Source organism: Gymnogyps californianus, chromosome 3 (genome assembly GCF_018139145.2).
Source record: "Gymnogyps californianus isolate 813 chromosome 3, ASM1813914v2, whole genome shotgun sequence".
Taxonomy (NCBI): domain Eukaryota; kingdom Metazoa; phylum Chordata; class Aves; order Accipitriformes; family Cathartidae; genus Gymnogyps; species Gymnogyps californianus.
In genome coordinates, this window is record NC_059473.1 from 33,386,246 (window position 1) to 33,403,685 (window position 17,440).

The 17,440-nt window shown below is 37.9% G+C and overlaps 1 protein-coding gene across 1 annotated transcript in view; it reads left to right on the forward strand.

Moving 5' to 3' along the window:
* The window catches only part of KIF6 (kinesin family member 6), a 177,722-nt gene that overhangs the window by 123,315 nt on the left and 36,967 nt on the right, over positions 1-17,440 (forward strand). Inside the window, exon 17 of the mRNA XM_050893845.1 lies at positions 907-962. Within this exon, the coding sequence (XP_050749802.1) occupies positions 907-962 (56 nt within the window). The remainder of the gene's footprint in view (positions 1-906; positions 963-17,440) is intronic.

Here is a 17,440-nt window from a genome sequence, read left to right on the forward strand (position 1 = left end):
GACAGAAAAAAGCACAAAAGGAGAAGGCATCAAGTTCTAGCAGACTGTAGGGAATGTAGAGAATACAAGTGAATTTATAAGGCTCTGTAGGCAGCTGTTTTTTAAGGATATACTTAGATATGACACATTTCCTAAGGAGCAAGACATACAGTGAGCAGTTGTAAGCTAAAAAAGAAACTTCTGATCATTAGACTATTTTACATACCACATGAAGATTTGATTATTTGAATATAATGAGGAAGTGGTCAGTGAATTAATTTAGAAACATACCTGGTGGGAATTTCACATTTAAAAAAAACTAATTTCCATTCACATAAGTCCAATTCACATAAGGACTATCTGTAGAAGAATAGAATAATATAATTTTGTCACACTCTTATATTTCTGTTTGAGAGGTTTCTTAGTGACTGGGATGTACATTTTCACACAGCACAGTGATCATCAGCAATTTCCAAATTACAGGCTGAAATTTTAAAACTCCTGGTGAGCAGAAGTTCTAATACTTTAAAACATTTTCTCTTGACTTTGCTTGGATTTTTTTTCTTTTACTTTCATATAACTGTATGTTAAAACATTGCAAGTCATGTAGCATATTAAAATTAAAATTGTAGTGTAATATGAATATTTAAGATAATCCAATCATTAGAATTGAAATAACATAATTTTTAAAACTTAAAAAGTCAAATGATTTTGTTTTGTCTGTCTAGTAAACCTATTTGTTGCACGGTTTCTTTCAGAAATGGTTTCTTTTAGACCAGACAATCTTTTCTGATGGAAAATTGTTTCCAACTAGTTCTACTTACAAATCAAAAAGTAGTCCTGAGTAGTTCTGTATTTTATTGTGAACAACTAGTCTAACTAGTTGTTCTTTAGAATAATTCTGTATCATTATGCTTCCATTGACAGGTTTGCTGAAGCTAAATGCCTTGGAGAAAAATTAAATGAAGTGAGAAATAAAATAAGTGAGTACGTTTTAGCTTCATTTTACCTTTTAGCTGATGAAATCACAGCATTCAGAGGATATGGGAAAAGATTCTAGTTTCCAAAAGAAAAGAGTCAATGCATTACTAAGGTTTCCAATATGGTAAGTTGTTAGCTGACGATAGCAGTAATAATTTTATGTACCAGTTTTGATTATTTCAAAAACCATGATGTGAAAAACAGCTCCCTTCTTTACTTCACAGGATATCTGAAATTTATCAAAAGGAGAAGTTAGGGTATTAATATTGGGTTTTCTGAATTGGGGGGGGGGAGGATAAAAGGATTCAAAAACATCATTTCAAATTGTGATATCTATGGATTAAGGATTGTATTTATCTATAAATTTATACAGCTTCTGATAAAAGAAGATTTCATTGTTGAATTACCCCCCTGTGCTTCCTTTGTACAGATTAATTAGAGCAATTTTGAGGAGTGCCTCAGCTTGGTGAGGGTTTTCATCATTTTTTGCTTTAGGGCCCCAACAGCATATGCTTGGCTTCCAGTTTCAGATTGTTCAAAGCCAAAAATCACCTGTAGATACATTCAACCCCAGGCTAGGTCTTATCTGATCCTCCTAGCAGCCTTTGATGTGTTCCTAGTTGATTTCTGAGTTCTGTTGATTCCAAGCCTGTAGCTTCTTTCCTAAAAATTAGCCATCCAGGCTCTCTGTCAGATGTGAAACACTGTTTTGTCCTCTATCCCTGAAGGCCTTGGAGATCAGGTCCATGTCCTCCTGTATGCACACATTCAGGTGAACCAAGTCTCTTCAAGCTTCCAGATACAGGCTGTGAGGGACTAGATTTAAAGGTAATCTGGCATCCAGGTCCAGTCAAGTAGACCTTGCTCTCAGTTTCTATCTCCTTCCTCTTAGGATGGCGCCAGCACAGACATGGACAATGAAGTCATTGTCATCACTTCTTGTCTTATAACAGCAGTTGACTTCTGGGAAAGGACAAAAATCTCATGGCACTCCTGACAAGTGCTCTGTACTTTCACCATAGCTGTGATTATATTCTCTGTGGTCATGAATGGTAGCTACTGCCAGATTCCCCTCCCAATCACCTTTGGGTACACCACAAGTCCCTCAGAGATATTATGCAGTATATTTAAAGTTACGTCAGCTATGCGGAAAGCCTCAGCCATGTTGGCAGTGTGTTTTCAAACCACAGCACAAAGGATGTTTGGAAGGAATCCAGAACCAGAGACACCAGGTGCTGAGCCCTGCTGCAGCAGTGTTCTGAACACTGCATTATTTCTATAAGACATGACACTTGAATCAACCTGCCTTCTCTCAGTAGGCTCATTTGTCTCCTTCTGACTGGCCAGAACATAAATGTCAGTACAGAACTTGTGCATGGATATCCACAGATTGGCCCATGCAAGTAGAATTTGCAAAAAACCAAGTAGGTTTTTTCCCCCTGGTAAACTTGGAAAAGCAGGTTAAACGTACTGTGGAGGACAATGCCAAGTAACAGGAAGTATCTCCAAGGTGAATAATGCCTGCAGCTTTTGGGCAGCGGTGTGCACAGGTGTGAACATGAGCCATCACATCAAGATACAACCTCTTTTTCTCTGCTGCCATCTTGAAGCCCACATTGTCCTGATTTATTTCTGTCTCCTACATTTGTTTGTCTGTGATAAGCCTAAGAGATTTCTTGGCCTAAATGAGGCAGAGCCAAAGTCAGCACTGAGTGTCAAACTTCTTTCTCTTGCTGAAGTTGAAATCCATTTTGGAGCAAGCATAGTGAACACCAGTAATAAGCAAGCACACACAAGCACATCTTTCTCAGTGCCTGGGGCTGCGACTGTGCTGCTTGAAGACAGGAGCATAGCAGCCACCTTACATACACCTTATATCTGTTGCAAATGTCTTAGGGGGAGAACAAATGTTTGGAGGGTGTGGGAGACAGTACAAGAAGTGGTGGGACACATGCCAGTCCCAAAGGTACCACTTGTAGTGTCATGTTGGGACAAGACTTTTGTGGTCTGTAAGTCCCTTGGGATTTGCAGGAGTCTACTGTGGCAGCTCTCAGAAATAATGTAACAAAGCACTGTAGATGTAGCCTCTCAAGACTCTGTTTCCATGGATCCCGGCAAAATCTAAAATAAATCCTTGGTTTGGACTGAATCGCTGTGGGGTTTTCCCCAGTAAGTTAGGCAAAACTTCTGATAGCTATAGTGCAGTAGAGTATGGATTTGGCTGCAATTAAAAGCATCTGTTTTAAAATTTGGTTTTGGTTAAGTTCTTCAGTGTTAGAAGTGAAACAGTGAAGTATATTTGGGGAACATGAACAATACAAAAATCTGAGTGTGTATTCATATGTATATGTATCCTAAAAAAACAAACTGATCCCTTGAACAAAACAAGCAGCTGTATAGCAAATCAGTAGTATTGTGCTGAACTTGACAATGCTTATATGCCTCCTATAGGAAATTGTACTAGCTTCTAGTCCACATGAATATTGAAAAGTTCCTTTAAGAATCAAACTAGAAATGTCTCCATAGTTCTAAGAAAAGTTGCACAAAATTACACATTTTGGTTTTGTTTTGGTATATAAAGTACAGTTACAAGTAAAGCGTTTTCAAATTGAAAATGAATTCTATTTCTCTCCTTTTTTTTTATTTTGGTAGTAAAATGGAAAAATAGTCTTTTCATTTAGTTCATACTGTAATCCTACTATATAAGCAAGAGATTCCATCCATGTTGTATCCTTTTATAGCTATCCATACGCTGATCTATGCAGATTATGCAGATGTACACTACTTTGTGGATGGTTCTTAAACACTAATGTCTGAGGCTTGAGAGTGATCATATTGTACAGTCCTTCCTTCAGTTCTTTCTGTGTAACTTTATGCAGCATGTGAAAATTAGCACTCTGGTTAATATAAATACTGTATTTTATTCAACCTATCCTTTTCTCCTGTACAGGCTTCTTTTGATAATAGTTGTTAATAAATCTACCTATTAGCATCTCTCTAACAATTATTAGATTTTTGCATCCAGTATGACACTTTCTGGCTTATTCAACTTAGTCAATGCAATTACACTAGTTTATATAGTTTAGCAGCCTGAAACAATTTTTCAGTTAAGTCTGTCTCATCATAGCACACATACTCAGAAGACCATTAAAGACGCTAAGTAAGGTTACTAACCTGCCAAATTTTTACTGAAAATGTGGTAGGAGAAATGAGAGTCATCTGCAGCCTGCAACTAGATCTTTAATTTACTTTTATTGTTGTTTCAGTTTCCTTAAGCATTCCTGGCTGCCTTGTTGTGCACAATCAAGAACAGATCCCATCAATATCAGTTTCTGTTATTTCTAAGCTACACTTAATAGTATAAAACTATGCACCACAGAGGCCATAGAGCCCATTTCATGCAGTCTGATTATATTTTGAGATAGTGACAGCAGTTGGCTGTAACTTTTATGTCATAAATACCCTTTCATTCTGACTTCGGGAATATTAGTGTTTTGCAGTGCCAGGTACACAAAATACTCCAACTGCTTCTCAATTACACTAGCATTTCAAAAACATCAGGAAGTTAGGACTAGAAAAAGAAATTTGCAGTAAGATTTTCATGGTAGGCTTTTGCTGATGTTATTGCTTGCATAAAAAGATTAAGGAAAACAATGTCTAGATGTAAGCTGGAGTTTAAGTGTAGAGTGACTATAACATCAGAAATGAGACATTGTGGCTAGCATGCCTCTTTGCTACTATACCACATATTCCTGGATTCTATCTCCTTTTATGTTTAATAGCACTGCAGAGAATGCAGAGATTTTTAAATTATTTTTATGGAAAATAATATGTATGTCTTAGATTTTTCATTATGCTTACTTTTCACAATGACCTCCTAGAAATAAGAAGGTGAATTTTATTGTAGGATGAAAATTGTCTTTTTCTGATATTTAAAAAAAAAAGAGAAGAAGAAAAAGAGGGAAGGGTTTCTCAGCCAGTGATCCTGTTTACTGCATTATCACACAAACCTCTGTATAGGCACAAATAAAGGAGCAGAGGGCTTTAGTGCAAGCATTGAGGGCCACTTCTTTTTGAAAGTCAATATACTGCATAAATACACCATCAAAAGGCAGAGTAACAAAGTATGAATTTTGAACATGTAGACATGTCTGGATTGATTTGAGTGAACTATTCAGAATTGCTTACATATGACTGGAGAATGTACCCAAGGACTAGACTTTAAAAGACAAATACAGAAAACCAACATGAGCAAAACTGGAAAGAAATAACTGAGAGGTCAGGGAACTAATGAGAACTCTGTAACGAGCGTAGGAGAAGTGGAAAGTGGGCCAGCACTGACATACAAGTAAATTTTTGCCTTTCTAGTCCAACATTAAGGACTTTGAAAATGTGTATTTCACTGGCTAAAAAAAAAAAGGTTTATTTTCTTGTGAAAAAACAGGCTGTGCCACTGCAAGTGTTTTTGTATTGTATCATTTCCAAAGAGTGAGGGTCCCTAACAAGAGCTATAGATCCTTTTGGTATTACTGAAAAGACTTAGTGAAGAAAATTTGATGCTGAAGCCAAGGATTTGATTTCAGAATAGTGAAAGTATAGAATTTCTTCTTGCAAAATATTGAGTGATTGTGCCTAGCACATTGTGATGGGTCAACCTTGGCTGGCTGCCAGGCACCCATCCAGCCGCTCTCGCACTCCCCTTCCTCAGCAGAACAGGGGGAGAAAGTAAGAAGAAAAAGCTCGTGAGTCAAGGTAAAGATGGGGAGATCACTTATGAGTTACCATCACAGCCAAAACAGACTCAAGTTGTAGAAAATTATTTTAATTTATTGGCAGTTAAAGTAGAGCTGGATGGTGCGAAACAGACAAAGCCTCTGAAGTCAAAACTTCTCTCCTTATCAGGGTTAGCAGAGGTTTAATTCTAGGACGCTGTTATCAACAAGGTGGTTTTACACCATTACCAAGAACATTCTGTGTGAAAGGATTCTGACAGTAAGGAGAAGTCGTCTACGTCTGAACAAACTGCAAAGCATTAAATAACAACAAAAAGGCCCAACTGCCACTACATTGATCACACAGCAAATTAGAGTTAGGGGAATTAAAAATACTGGTTTCAGTGTAAATTAAACTGATATATTCATTCAGAATTTAGTGACTGAAAATGTTGCCTATATGCAAGAATGTGCCACATGTTAGATGCATTTAAGATTAGTAAAGATTTCCAGTTCATGCCTATAAATGTCTGTCTGTTTGGGGGTGTTTATACCACTATTACATTAAGTTTTTTCCTAGAAGAGAAAAAGCATACTAAATGGTATTTGATGCCCAAAGGGAAGCAGCTGTTGTTTTTAGCCTGTCCAGAAATCAGCTAACATTATGATTGAAGCTGGGAGAGGAAGGGCAAACTCATGTGGGAGTAATAACTGTGTGAGGAAACAGGCACTCTTGGAATGAAAAAGGGTAGGTGGGTGGATTATGTGCATATGATGTTGATGATGCAACTATACCCACAGGAATGCTGAGATGTTGCACTGCTCTGCCTCATTTCAAGCTTTGATTTTAGTGCACAAGATCATAGGATACCAAAGCCAATTATAATCTTTAGTGAGGGCATGTCCTAGTATTGCAAAGCAAGATTATTGAAGAGTCTTCATATAATTTGCTTGCAAATTATTCAGATAATTTTCCTTATGTATCACAGTTAATGGAGTGCTACACTGAAACAGTGAAGACTGGAGGAGAGTGAGGACAAGACATCGCAGTGCTCAAGGATAATATTGATTCTGATTCACTGCCTTGTACCTCGCACTGTTATTTCTGTGAATGCAAAGTAGATGTTAAACCTAATCAGAACCTAAATAGTGTAAAACCTGAATTTATAATCACCTTTTTCTCTATGTGCAAGACTCTATGTACGTATACATAAATTATTTTGCTATGGTCACTCTACCTCCCCATGGAGATAAGCCAAGTAGACCTACTTTTAAACTCCAAAGTAAGAATATTTCATGCAAGGTTTTTCTTTATACCTGTACAACTTTATGAAGGGAATAGATAGCAACCCTTTTGCATAGATAAGAAATCAAATAAGATGAAGTGATGTTTTTCAGGCAGAGGTGGTCTGAGAGCACTCTATTGGCTACGTTGTATATCTACATTGTTTTAGCTTCACATGCAGGCAATAATTCACTTTGAAAAAGGAGACTCAGTTAAGAACTAGAATCCCAAGGATGATATTAGGAATGTTATGCATATTTTAGGCCATGATTATATGGACTGAAATTATTGAGGGAAGTCATGCATGAGCAAAAAGCATTTTTAAAACTTTTGCTGAAGAAGTATATGTAGTTAGGAAGGATAGAATTTTTCTGTTGAAGAAAAATTCCATGCTTTACATGGAACCTAAATGAAATGAAAATGCTGTGATGATTTGCTATACAAAAAGAAAATTCATCAAAATCAACATGTTCCTTTCTTAAAGCTCAATACTATTGGTAGTATTATCTATTGGTTTTATATTAATGTAAATGTTCTAAGTCAGAGACATTAGCTTACTGGACATTGTTTCAGCCATGAATGAAATGAGGCTGTAATAAGGGAGAAAATTACTGTGCTTTGAAATGCATTCCATTCTTCAGTGTAATATTCTGAGATACTTATTCTTTTATGGAGATAAACATTGAGACCTCATAGCTGCTGATTATTATAATTCACTGTTCTAGTTTAATTCCAGAAAGTATCAAGTAGCTATGCAGACTTATATCTGATACATGTGCTCAGTGAATTTTACTGGAAATGACTAGTGCAGAAGAAAAATGGCAAGATTGGGTTTAAAAGGGGATTGAGAAACTCCAAGAAGAAAGGTTCCATTCCACAGGCAAATCTGGTTCAAATGAGATGCAAACAGTCCATAAATAAATGAATTCAGTATGCAGGTTTAATGAACAGATAACTCAATAATATCATTCCACAGCATTTCATTCTTCAGGTAGCTTAGTATGAATTACTGTTCTCAGCAGAGATCTTTAAAGTCCATGGAACTTGAAATCTTGAAATCCTCACTAAAGAAAAAATCTAGCTGAGCTCAGTTTGAGTTCTATTTGTGTAAGGATTGAAAAGAAAATTCTGAAAAGATTTCCACATTTGGCTTTATTGTTGTTTTAGTTGACAAACAGCAACAAGCATTAGATATAGTAGTAATTGTTTTAAACAGACAAATAATATCACTTATACTGTGAAATATATTGCAATATAGTCCACCTTTGAGATCTCCAAAGCTGCCTCCTTGAACTGCATTCACAATTTCACCAAGCTTTATACCACTGAGGCTGCTCAGTATTCTTCCAATGTTGAGAGCAATCCATTGTTGTGTGCTCAGCCAGTCACTTTAGGCCTGTCCTCTATTTAAAAGGTGGTTACTTTTAAATGTTTTCTCATTCCTGGTCTTCAGGAATGATACAACATGTATGACGTGGTCTTTCAAGTGCTTTTTCTTATTTCACAAGTGTTTCACCCTATGGAAATGTTGTATACTGCCCTTAAACGTTACACTGAGTTCTGTGTCATGAGAGACATAACCTGCAAGAACAGCAAGAGAATTTGCTATTTTCTCTTTGCTATTTATCTTGTTGTTTGATCAGAGTCTGTTCTTAACGTGGAAAGCTCCCTGAGAACCAAATATTAACATATGCATCAATGCTTGGCATTAAAAAACCAAGGGTCCCAGATTTCCTTCGCAGACAGAAAACTGAGCAGTGCGGTGAATCTAACATGCTCAGGATATGCTGAGTATGTGCAACTGGGCACTCATGCAGCACATGCTGTGCAACCCATCCAGCACATTCTGTAGGTGTCAAACGTACTGTGTGTGCCCGGATGACTTATCTACAAAGCCTGCTCAGTGTCACTCTGCATGCATTCTGCATGTACAATGACTTATGTGTCCAGGATTTCTGGCTGCCTGGCAGCTGCTACCCTAGCTGGACTGCTCAGTACCTGAGAAATTCTAGATGAACAGCCAGATCAGCAATCTAGAACAAGCTGAAACAGTAGTTTACCGTGAGAAGTAGGAGATTTGGCAAGTACACATCAGTGTAGACTGGAAGCTCTCTGAAAAAAAGAGATTGCCTGCCTGCTGCTTTGCCACTTCTGTTCCAGCACTGGGATATATATAAAAATAAAGCCTTGGTACACTTAGTCTCCACTGATTTCTTCTCTCCTGGGAAGCTGCCTGCATGTTGCAGATGTCCTCTGCCACTTAACAGAGAGTCAGTCTTGGTCTCAGGACACAACGGTTGTGTCAAAAAAAGGAACACAAGTAGTATTTCTACCATATTTAATCTTGGGTGTGTAACTATGCTGTTTACTCCTGAGGGATGTCACTTATGACTAACATAACAAAGCACATTATCTCTGCAAAACCTGCAGCCATCTGTGAGAAAAACAGAAGAGAAAACAGGCCATGGGGACAAACAGTCCCCCAGATGTAATTTCCCAGCTGGGATGTTATTCAACATGGCCCAGTGCCTAGAAGCCCCAGTCTGTTTCTGATCTCCAGGTCAGTTTCAAAGCAGTTTTGTAATAAATGAGGCATGTTTATATGTCCACCAAAAATAGCAGTAGCTGTTAAAGCTGAAGCCATTCAGCATGGCTGACACAGTCTTCAGATTCTTTCTCCTTAATTTCTTGGCTCAATTGTTTTGCAACCTAATGCTGAAAAACCATAGTTCCTATATGTGTTTGTTTTGGATAAGTATCTAATCATCGTGCCATTATGACTGCAGTTTTGAAATCTATTTTTTAAATGTTACATTTTGGTTTTTGGAAGCATGGAACTGAAAACACAGAAAACCAGTTGAATTTCTGCAGATTTTATTTTCTTAACCACCTTGTCACCATCTGTAGTTTGTCCTCTGTTGGAAATGTCATTTACTTTGCTTTGCAGGATGCTACGTCTTATTTTTCTATTTGGTTACAACTCCTTCCCTTTTAACTTATTTCCTTCTTTCCATGATGAAATATGGCTTACTTTCACCCGGATTCTGTTAAGGTTCTTTTTCTACTGATGCCCAACTCACTTCAGGCATGATTGCTATGGCTCAGTTTAGCCAGGGATCTGTAGAGCACAATATAAAAATGCTGTGATCTCTCACAGCGTCTTTTATAAGATCTCTCTCAAGGTGCTGTAATGAAGAATAGATGTCATGCATTTCACACAGGCCTGGCAGATAGCTACAAGATGGCAACTGGTTGCTGCCATCTTGGGGCAGACGCAGCTCTGTGATGAAAGTTTCCACAACCTATTTTCTTGTTCTAGGAGCAGCCAGTTGGCTCGTAATATAAAGCAGAGAGTGACAGGAATATATTTTTCTTTCTTGCTAGGAGTTCAGTGAAAGGTTCATATTAATGAATTTTTTGTTTCTTCACAGTGTTTGTAGTGAGTCAGAATAATCAATTAACTGCCTTGTTTGTAATCAACAAATCATATTTTTGATTTACATGAGAATTTTTGCTTAGAATCTCAGAATTCACTGCAATGTGAGCAGGGCTCACATTGTGTTGGAGTAGTGCAGTTACATTTGCCTAGTGTAATTCTTAACACCCTATGATTAAGCAATGAATAATAAAGTAATACCTTTAGCTGAATTACAGTCCCCAGAAAACTGATAGTAACATGTGCAAACAAGGAAGAAAAACAGACAAGAATATAAACTCTATTATAATAGCCTGTAAAACATTACTGTGCCTTTCTGAAATCAGGAGAGACAATCCATCTTTGCTATACTTACTGTAGGCAATGTAAACATTATAGGTCTAACTCTTGTCTCACTTCAGAGGTACACCTAGATTGATGGCAGCTGTAACAGAGCTGTCTGTTCTGCTACTGCTCCAGCACGGGTCATGCTTGGGCAATTGTCAGAGAAGACAGAAGGAAAGATGTCATTGCTATGTCTCTGTCAGTCCTTAGTTGGCGTAGGATTTGTCTTCCCTGCTCTGTTAGAGTTGAGACGGACAAGAGAACCAGGCAGCCCTAGCAGTTTTCTGGCAGCCTTTCTCCTTTTTCTGCTCCTCCCTATAAGAAGAGGATACCATCTTCGGTAATATAGCATCATCTTTGCAGCAGCACTCAGGAAACTTATTTTGGAAGGTACAAGTCTTTTGGCTTCAGGGGGCATTGCATATGTTTATGCCAATGCTAAATATTGTCCATTGTTTCAGAGTAGCTTACATATGTTTGTTTTTACTTTCAAACAATAGGCAATGCCCCTGGGTGACAGTGCATAGGCTGAATGGGTCCTTAGAATGAGAAAACACGATTTGTCAAATGACTTATTCAGAAAATACCAAACTGAATGAATTTTTTGAACAGCTCTATTATGCTCCCCTGATGTGCTATTCTTTAAACAGAGGAACCTTATTAGTGTAACAGTGACTCCAGGCCTAAGACGTTAATGTTTTCTTTGGATCTGTGTTGGAATCTACATATGTAGGAAACATTTTCATTTTCTAATTATTACAAATGATGTTCTGTTCTTTAGAAACAGAAGTATTTTCAGGGGAAAAAGTTATGCTCAGGAAGAAACCAAGTAAACACTTTGTACTTAAGGTTTTCACTAGAATAACTAAAAGCAAATGGACCAAGCTCATTGGATTTAATCAAGCTATGAACTGCCATGACTATAAACTTGGAAAAGTAACAGATTTTCTGCTTGTAGACTGTCCAGACTGAAAATAGGTAGTCGTTGCTGGATTGCTACACTGCATTTTGCTGTTTTATTCAGCTAATAAGTTCTTAAGTCAGTCTATTAAATTTGCTGTTTTAAAGAAAAGATGCTAGATGATAGTTAATGCTATATTATAGAGTTTTTTTAAAATCCTTCAGTCTTTTGTACAAAAAGTTTTCCTTGATCATGTCTGTCTTCAGTACTGGATGGCCTGAGATTTTATGAGTGAAGAATCAAACCTTCAAACTCTAGAGAAGTAGACCTTAGCTTATTCAGAGTAGCAGTGTCAAAGAATGAAGCACCCCTTCATGAGCACAGAAATAGAAATTTGTTTTTCATAGGATCTTGTGGTTCATTTACACATCTGGACAGCATTCATGCAGACTTGCAGTATAGGCATATATATTTACATATACTAAAATACAATAGTTGTTTTTTTCTAATCAAACTAGTTCCTAAATCATGTAGGACTAGCGATGTCACCACAGCTGGTTGTGAATGTTGCAGAAGGAGTGCAATCAACATAGAATAGCTGTATTATGAAGATGTTCTCATGCACTTTAGTTAAGGCTGAAGGATGATGTATGTTCAGAGCTGATGACATCAGTATGCCAGTTATATAGAATCAGGTTGCATTTGAAACTGCTGAGCAATTCAAGAAGCAGACTTAGGCTTATTCACAACAGTAAATATATACTGCATCTTTACAGGAAGCTATTTCAGATTTTACTGGGATGCTAATATGTGTCTAACACTCAAAAAGCCATTTCTCAAAGGCTTGGTATATATACATATTACAAGTAAATGAGCATTAAAAAAAATAAGTCATACACCCATTCTCACTCTGACCTTGCTTCTGTCATGCTGAAACCTTGACATGCCCTCAAAACATGGTAGTGTATCTAAGCAGCTCCAGCACCATAATTTTTTTTTAATTTATTTGATTTTTAATTTTGTGTCATATCTATCAGATTCCTAACATCAGTCTAAGTATGTCTCATCTGACCAGAAGTCACACAGCAATATGAGCTCAATTCCAGGGCAATTTCTTGCATAAGATAGCAAAATTTTAAAAGGTTGTGAAACTGAAGTATATCGTGAGGCCTGGAACTCTATACTTAATTTTCTGTTGGGCAGCCCTGGCCAGAAAAAATATCACAAAAAGAAACTGGACATCAAATTGTTGCATAGGAATTACAAAGCCATGAAGGCAGTATTATAACAGAAAATAACGATGTCCATCTTATAGTTGGATATGTTCACTCTCTGTTTAAAATATTAACTGAGACCAATGTAGTATTATCAGAAAACTTGTTGGGGGTAAAATTCTTTGTCTTTGACTTTGCCTGTTTGTGCTTTAAGACCCTTTATTTTTTAAGCTTCTTAAATTTTGACATTAAAAAAAAAAAAGAGGAGATGTATACAAAGCTGTTCTTCTGACTTTATTTTCCTTATTCTTTCTCTTCATATTAATTTCTCAGAAATAATCAAGAGATAAGCTGCATTTAGTCATATGAGCATCCAGAACACTAAATTCACAGATTATGATTCCTTATCCATATGGCATTGCTTTTCAGCCATGCTTTTTGGGCCAGCTTAATATTTAATTCATGAACAAATAGATGTGATAAACAACAGAGCAACAGTTTCCAGATGTGCATCATTTCTGTCTCTTTTCCAGCATATGAAAAGAAGTTAGATACACAGAATATTTGTTAACTTTGGACAATACCTAAAATAACTCTCTGGCATCTAAGGTATAGCTTAAATTAAATTTAGGCACCTAAATTCAGGAGAGCTATCTAGGAAAAAAGTAACTATTCACTTTAATTCCTGAAATACAACTGTCATGGTTTAACCCTAGCCAGCAACTAAGCACCATGCAGCTGCTGCCCCCTCCCAGTGGGATGGGGAGGAGGATGGGGAAAAAAAAAAGTAAAACTCGTGGGTTGAGATAAGAGCAGTTTAATAACTAAAGTAAAATAAAATATAATACTAACATAATAATAATAAAAATAGAATAATAATAGTAATGAGAAGGAATGTAACAAAAAAAGAGAGAAATTAGACCCAAGAAAAGACAAGTGATGCACAATGCAGTTGCTCACCACTCGCTGACCGATGCTCGAGCAGCGATCAGCCCCTCCGGGCCAACTCCTCCCTGTTTATATACTGGGTGTGATGTTCTATGGTATGGAATATCCCTTTGGCTAGTTCAGGTCGGCTGTCCTGGCTATGCTCCCTCCCAGCTTCTTGTCCACCTGCTTGCTGGCAGAGCATGGGAAACTGAAAAGTCCTTAACTTAGGATAAGCGCTACTTAGCAGCAACTAAAACATCAGCGTGTTATCATCAGCATTATTCTCACACTAAATCCAAAACACAGCACTGTACCAGCTACTAAGAAGAGAATTAACTCTATCCCAGCCGAAACCAGGACAACAACAAACTGCCTTTACTAGTGCATACAGAAGCACTACTTTATTAAATGAGCTGCCTATCTCCTACCCATTGAGAATCCAGAAATGATGTGTCCTTCTGCTGAAGTCTCTTGGAGTATGCTTGCTGCTAGACATCCATGCTTGGCTAAAACTGCCTGGGCAGCATTGAGTTCAACTTAAAAAAAAGCCCAGCTGGGTAGTGACAGCCAGCCTTGGGACAACAGAATAAAGATCTGAGCATTTCTTTCTAAATTCAGCAAGCATCCAGGTTCTGAGTTCCAGTTTCAAGGAGATGTCTGGACTGCAGTCCAGAGCCTCAACAATTAAGGCCTATGCAGCCAATGACAGTCTGTACTTAGAGGAGGAGAGAGGTCCAGAATGCTGTCATCAGAAAAATAAATTCAGTTTCTCTACAGTTTTGCTGTATAGACCTATCAAAGCATTTTTTTCTGTAACAGCCAGAAGGTATGAAAGGCTATTAGAAAAAAAATGTGGGATAAAGGGTGCTGTGGAAATGCAGGCTAAACAATGAACAGTTACAGGAATGCCCATCAATCAGAAAGTGTAAGTAATCATCTTGTGAGAAAAAAAAGTATTATGTAATCTGGCCAGAACTAACAAGAACATGTAGGAAATGGGGAGGAGACTTAATATGGAGGTTAGAAATAAATGCATAGAAATAGGGACAGAGTTTAGAGGCCTATATATTGAGTAGCTCAAGGAATAATCAGTGAAGTCAAATACAGTGTCATCCTATAGCAATGAGTGACAGAGACTGCTGTCTCATAAGCTTTCTGTCTGTAAATTTGATCATGCTTGAAGGTATTTAATGTGTTGATAAAAACTGTCATTGTCTCAGCTGAGTATGGCAAGGAAGGGAACATGCCCCAGCCAGATATTTTAAATAGTAATCTCAAAATGTGCAGTATCCTACATCATAGTAAAACGTATGCATTTGAATCTGTGATATTTAAACTTCTAAGAATGAGAGTATGTTAGGAAAAGTGTATTTCCAAGTGTGTTTGTTCATGTGCTGAGTTTAGGCTGTGGATTGCAACTATGGTTTTGGTGTGAAAGTCAGAGTTGTGCTTCCAATTCTGAACCTGTCATCTTTCCTGGAGTCTCTGACTGATGAATTCTACTAAATACCATCAGCTACCTTGCTCCCAAAGGTCTGCCCCATCTCTTTGCTGGCAGTTACTGTCTCTAATCCTTTCTTCCCAGCACAGCTGGCAAAAGAGAGTGTTTATTAGTATTTCAACATTCCAGTTGACTCGGATGATAGTGTCACAGCTTAAATTGCTGGTATGCTTGTGCTGAGATGCCAAACTGTGCTGGAGTGGCCAGAACGCAGGCAGACATTTGCTTCTACCTGCTCTGCTGTGGGGCAGTAACCTTTGACAGCAAAACTTAGGAAGGAGGGAAGGGAGAGGGAAAAGGAGAAAGGAGAGCCAGTAAAATCTTAAACCGCTGCAGATGTTTTTTCAGTGAAGAAAAGGCAGAAATCTGCTGCAGCAGGTTATACTTTACAATATGTTACCTCAAGTATTTTCATTAATATATTTTTAATGCTGATAAGGGCTGTATTTCATACCTTGAAAAATGAGTATGCTATAGTCAGGAGGCTCTGAGTGCTGAGACAGTGGTTTTTCTTTCCTGATACGTCCGAGGGCTTTCTGAAAGTTAGGACTTGTCAGATTACACGGGGATTTGGCCAACCACGTATCCCAAAATAAAGCATTTGCATCAGAAATAGTGTTGAGCCAGGTAACTAGTGCAGACTACTTTGCCTCTGCACATTGTCCTAATAGAGCTGATTGACATGTTTTTGCCATCCGAGAAGGACAAAGGTTGCAAAGAAGTCAGAATTTGCCCCAAATATTTCTCTGGGTCAGAGAAAGGCTGAACAGTTTGTCTGCTCTTAGTGCTGCAGGATTTTGAGTTAAACAGAATCTTTTTTTTATTCCATGACTTTTCTCGTCAGATACTTTTTATCATAGGTTGTGTTCTCATATAATTTCAGCACCAGATTTTCAAAAGTATCTACCACCTCTGGTAAGATTTCCAATAACTATCTCTGAATATTCTCCATTTGAGAAATTACTCCATTTGAATATCTCCATTTGGGTTCAATGTCTCCTACTTTCAGAAATCCTGTGTAAGCTGTTAGAACTCTGACCTCAAGCTCAGTTAAAAATATATCTCTGCAAGGCTCATAGAAGTTATGTGATTACCCTCCTATCTGTCTCTAAAAGCCTATCTTAGTGATTGTTTACTGAGTATACAGCTTTAATTTGTGCTCATTCAGCAGAACTCCTTATGAGACTCAAGTGGATGCATGCAACTTTATGAATCAAATTTAATAGATCCAGGGTCTTGAGTACATCTTCATAGTTGGGTGATAGCTGGGTCCAACTGCATGTGTAGGGGCATTGCATTACAAACAACAGCCCCGCATATTTTCTGTCGTGGTTTAAGCTCGGCTGGCAACTAAGCATCACACAGCTGCTTGCTCACTCCCCCCCGGTGGGATGGGGAAGAGAATCAGAAGGGTAAAAGTGAGAAAACTTGTGGGTTGGCATAAAGACAGTTTAATAGGTAAAGCGAAAGCTGCGTGTGCAAGCAAAGCAAAGCAAAATAAGGAATTCCTTCACTCCTTCCCATCAACAGCCAGGCGTTCAGCCATCCGTAGGAAAGCAGGGCTCCATCACTCCTAACGGTGACTTGGGAAGACAAATACCATCACTCCGAATGTCCCCCCTTCCTTTTTGTTCCCCCCAGCCTTTTTTTGCTAAGCATGACGTTATATGGTATGGAATATCCCTTTGGTCAGTTGAGGTCAGCTGTCCCAGCTGTGTCCCCTCCCAGCTTCTTGTGCACTCCCAGCCTACTCACTGGTGGGGTGGTGTGAGAAGCAGAAAAAAAAGATAGATCTAACACTTAGACCATATAGCATTATTAGGGACCCAAAATATCCTGGAAGGTGAGTTCCAGGAATCGGAGGTTCCCTGGATGCATAAGAGGATGTTCTGCTAGATATTTTATGTAACACCAAAAATGGTTTAAAGATGAAGAAAGAAAGAGATACAGCATCCTAGCTGAGGTGTGAAGGTTTCAGGATCTCCTGGATGGAAGGACTTCTTAAGCTAAACACAGACTTGGAAAATGTAAAATAATAGAAAAGTATTAAAAAATAACAAGAGATGAGAGGTTATTGATGAAGGCTCCAGCCTGTGATTTATTAAGTCAGAAGAGACCCTGCATCAAATTAAAGGTCTATCCACATCAATAACAACAAATATTTTCAAAGGGAGGGA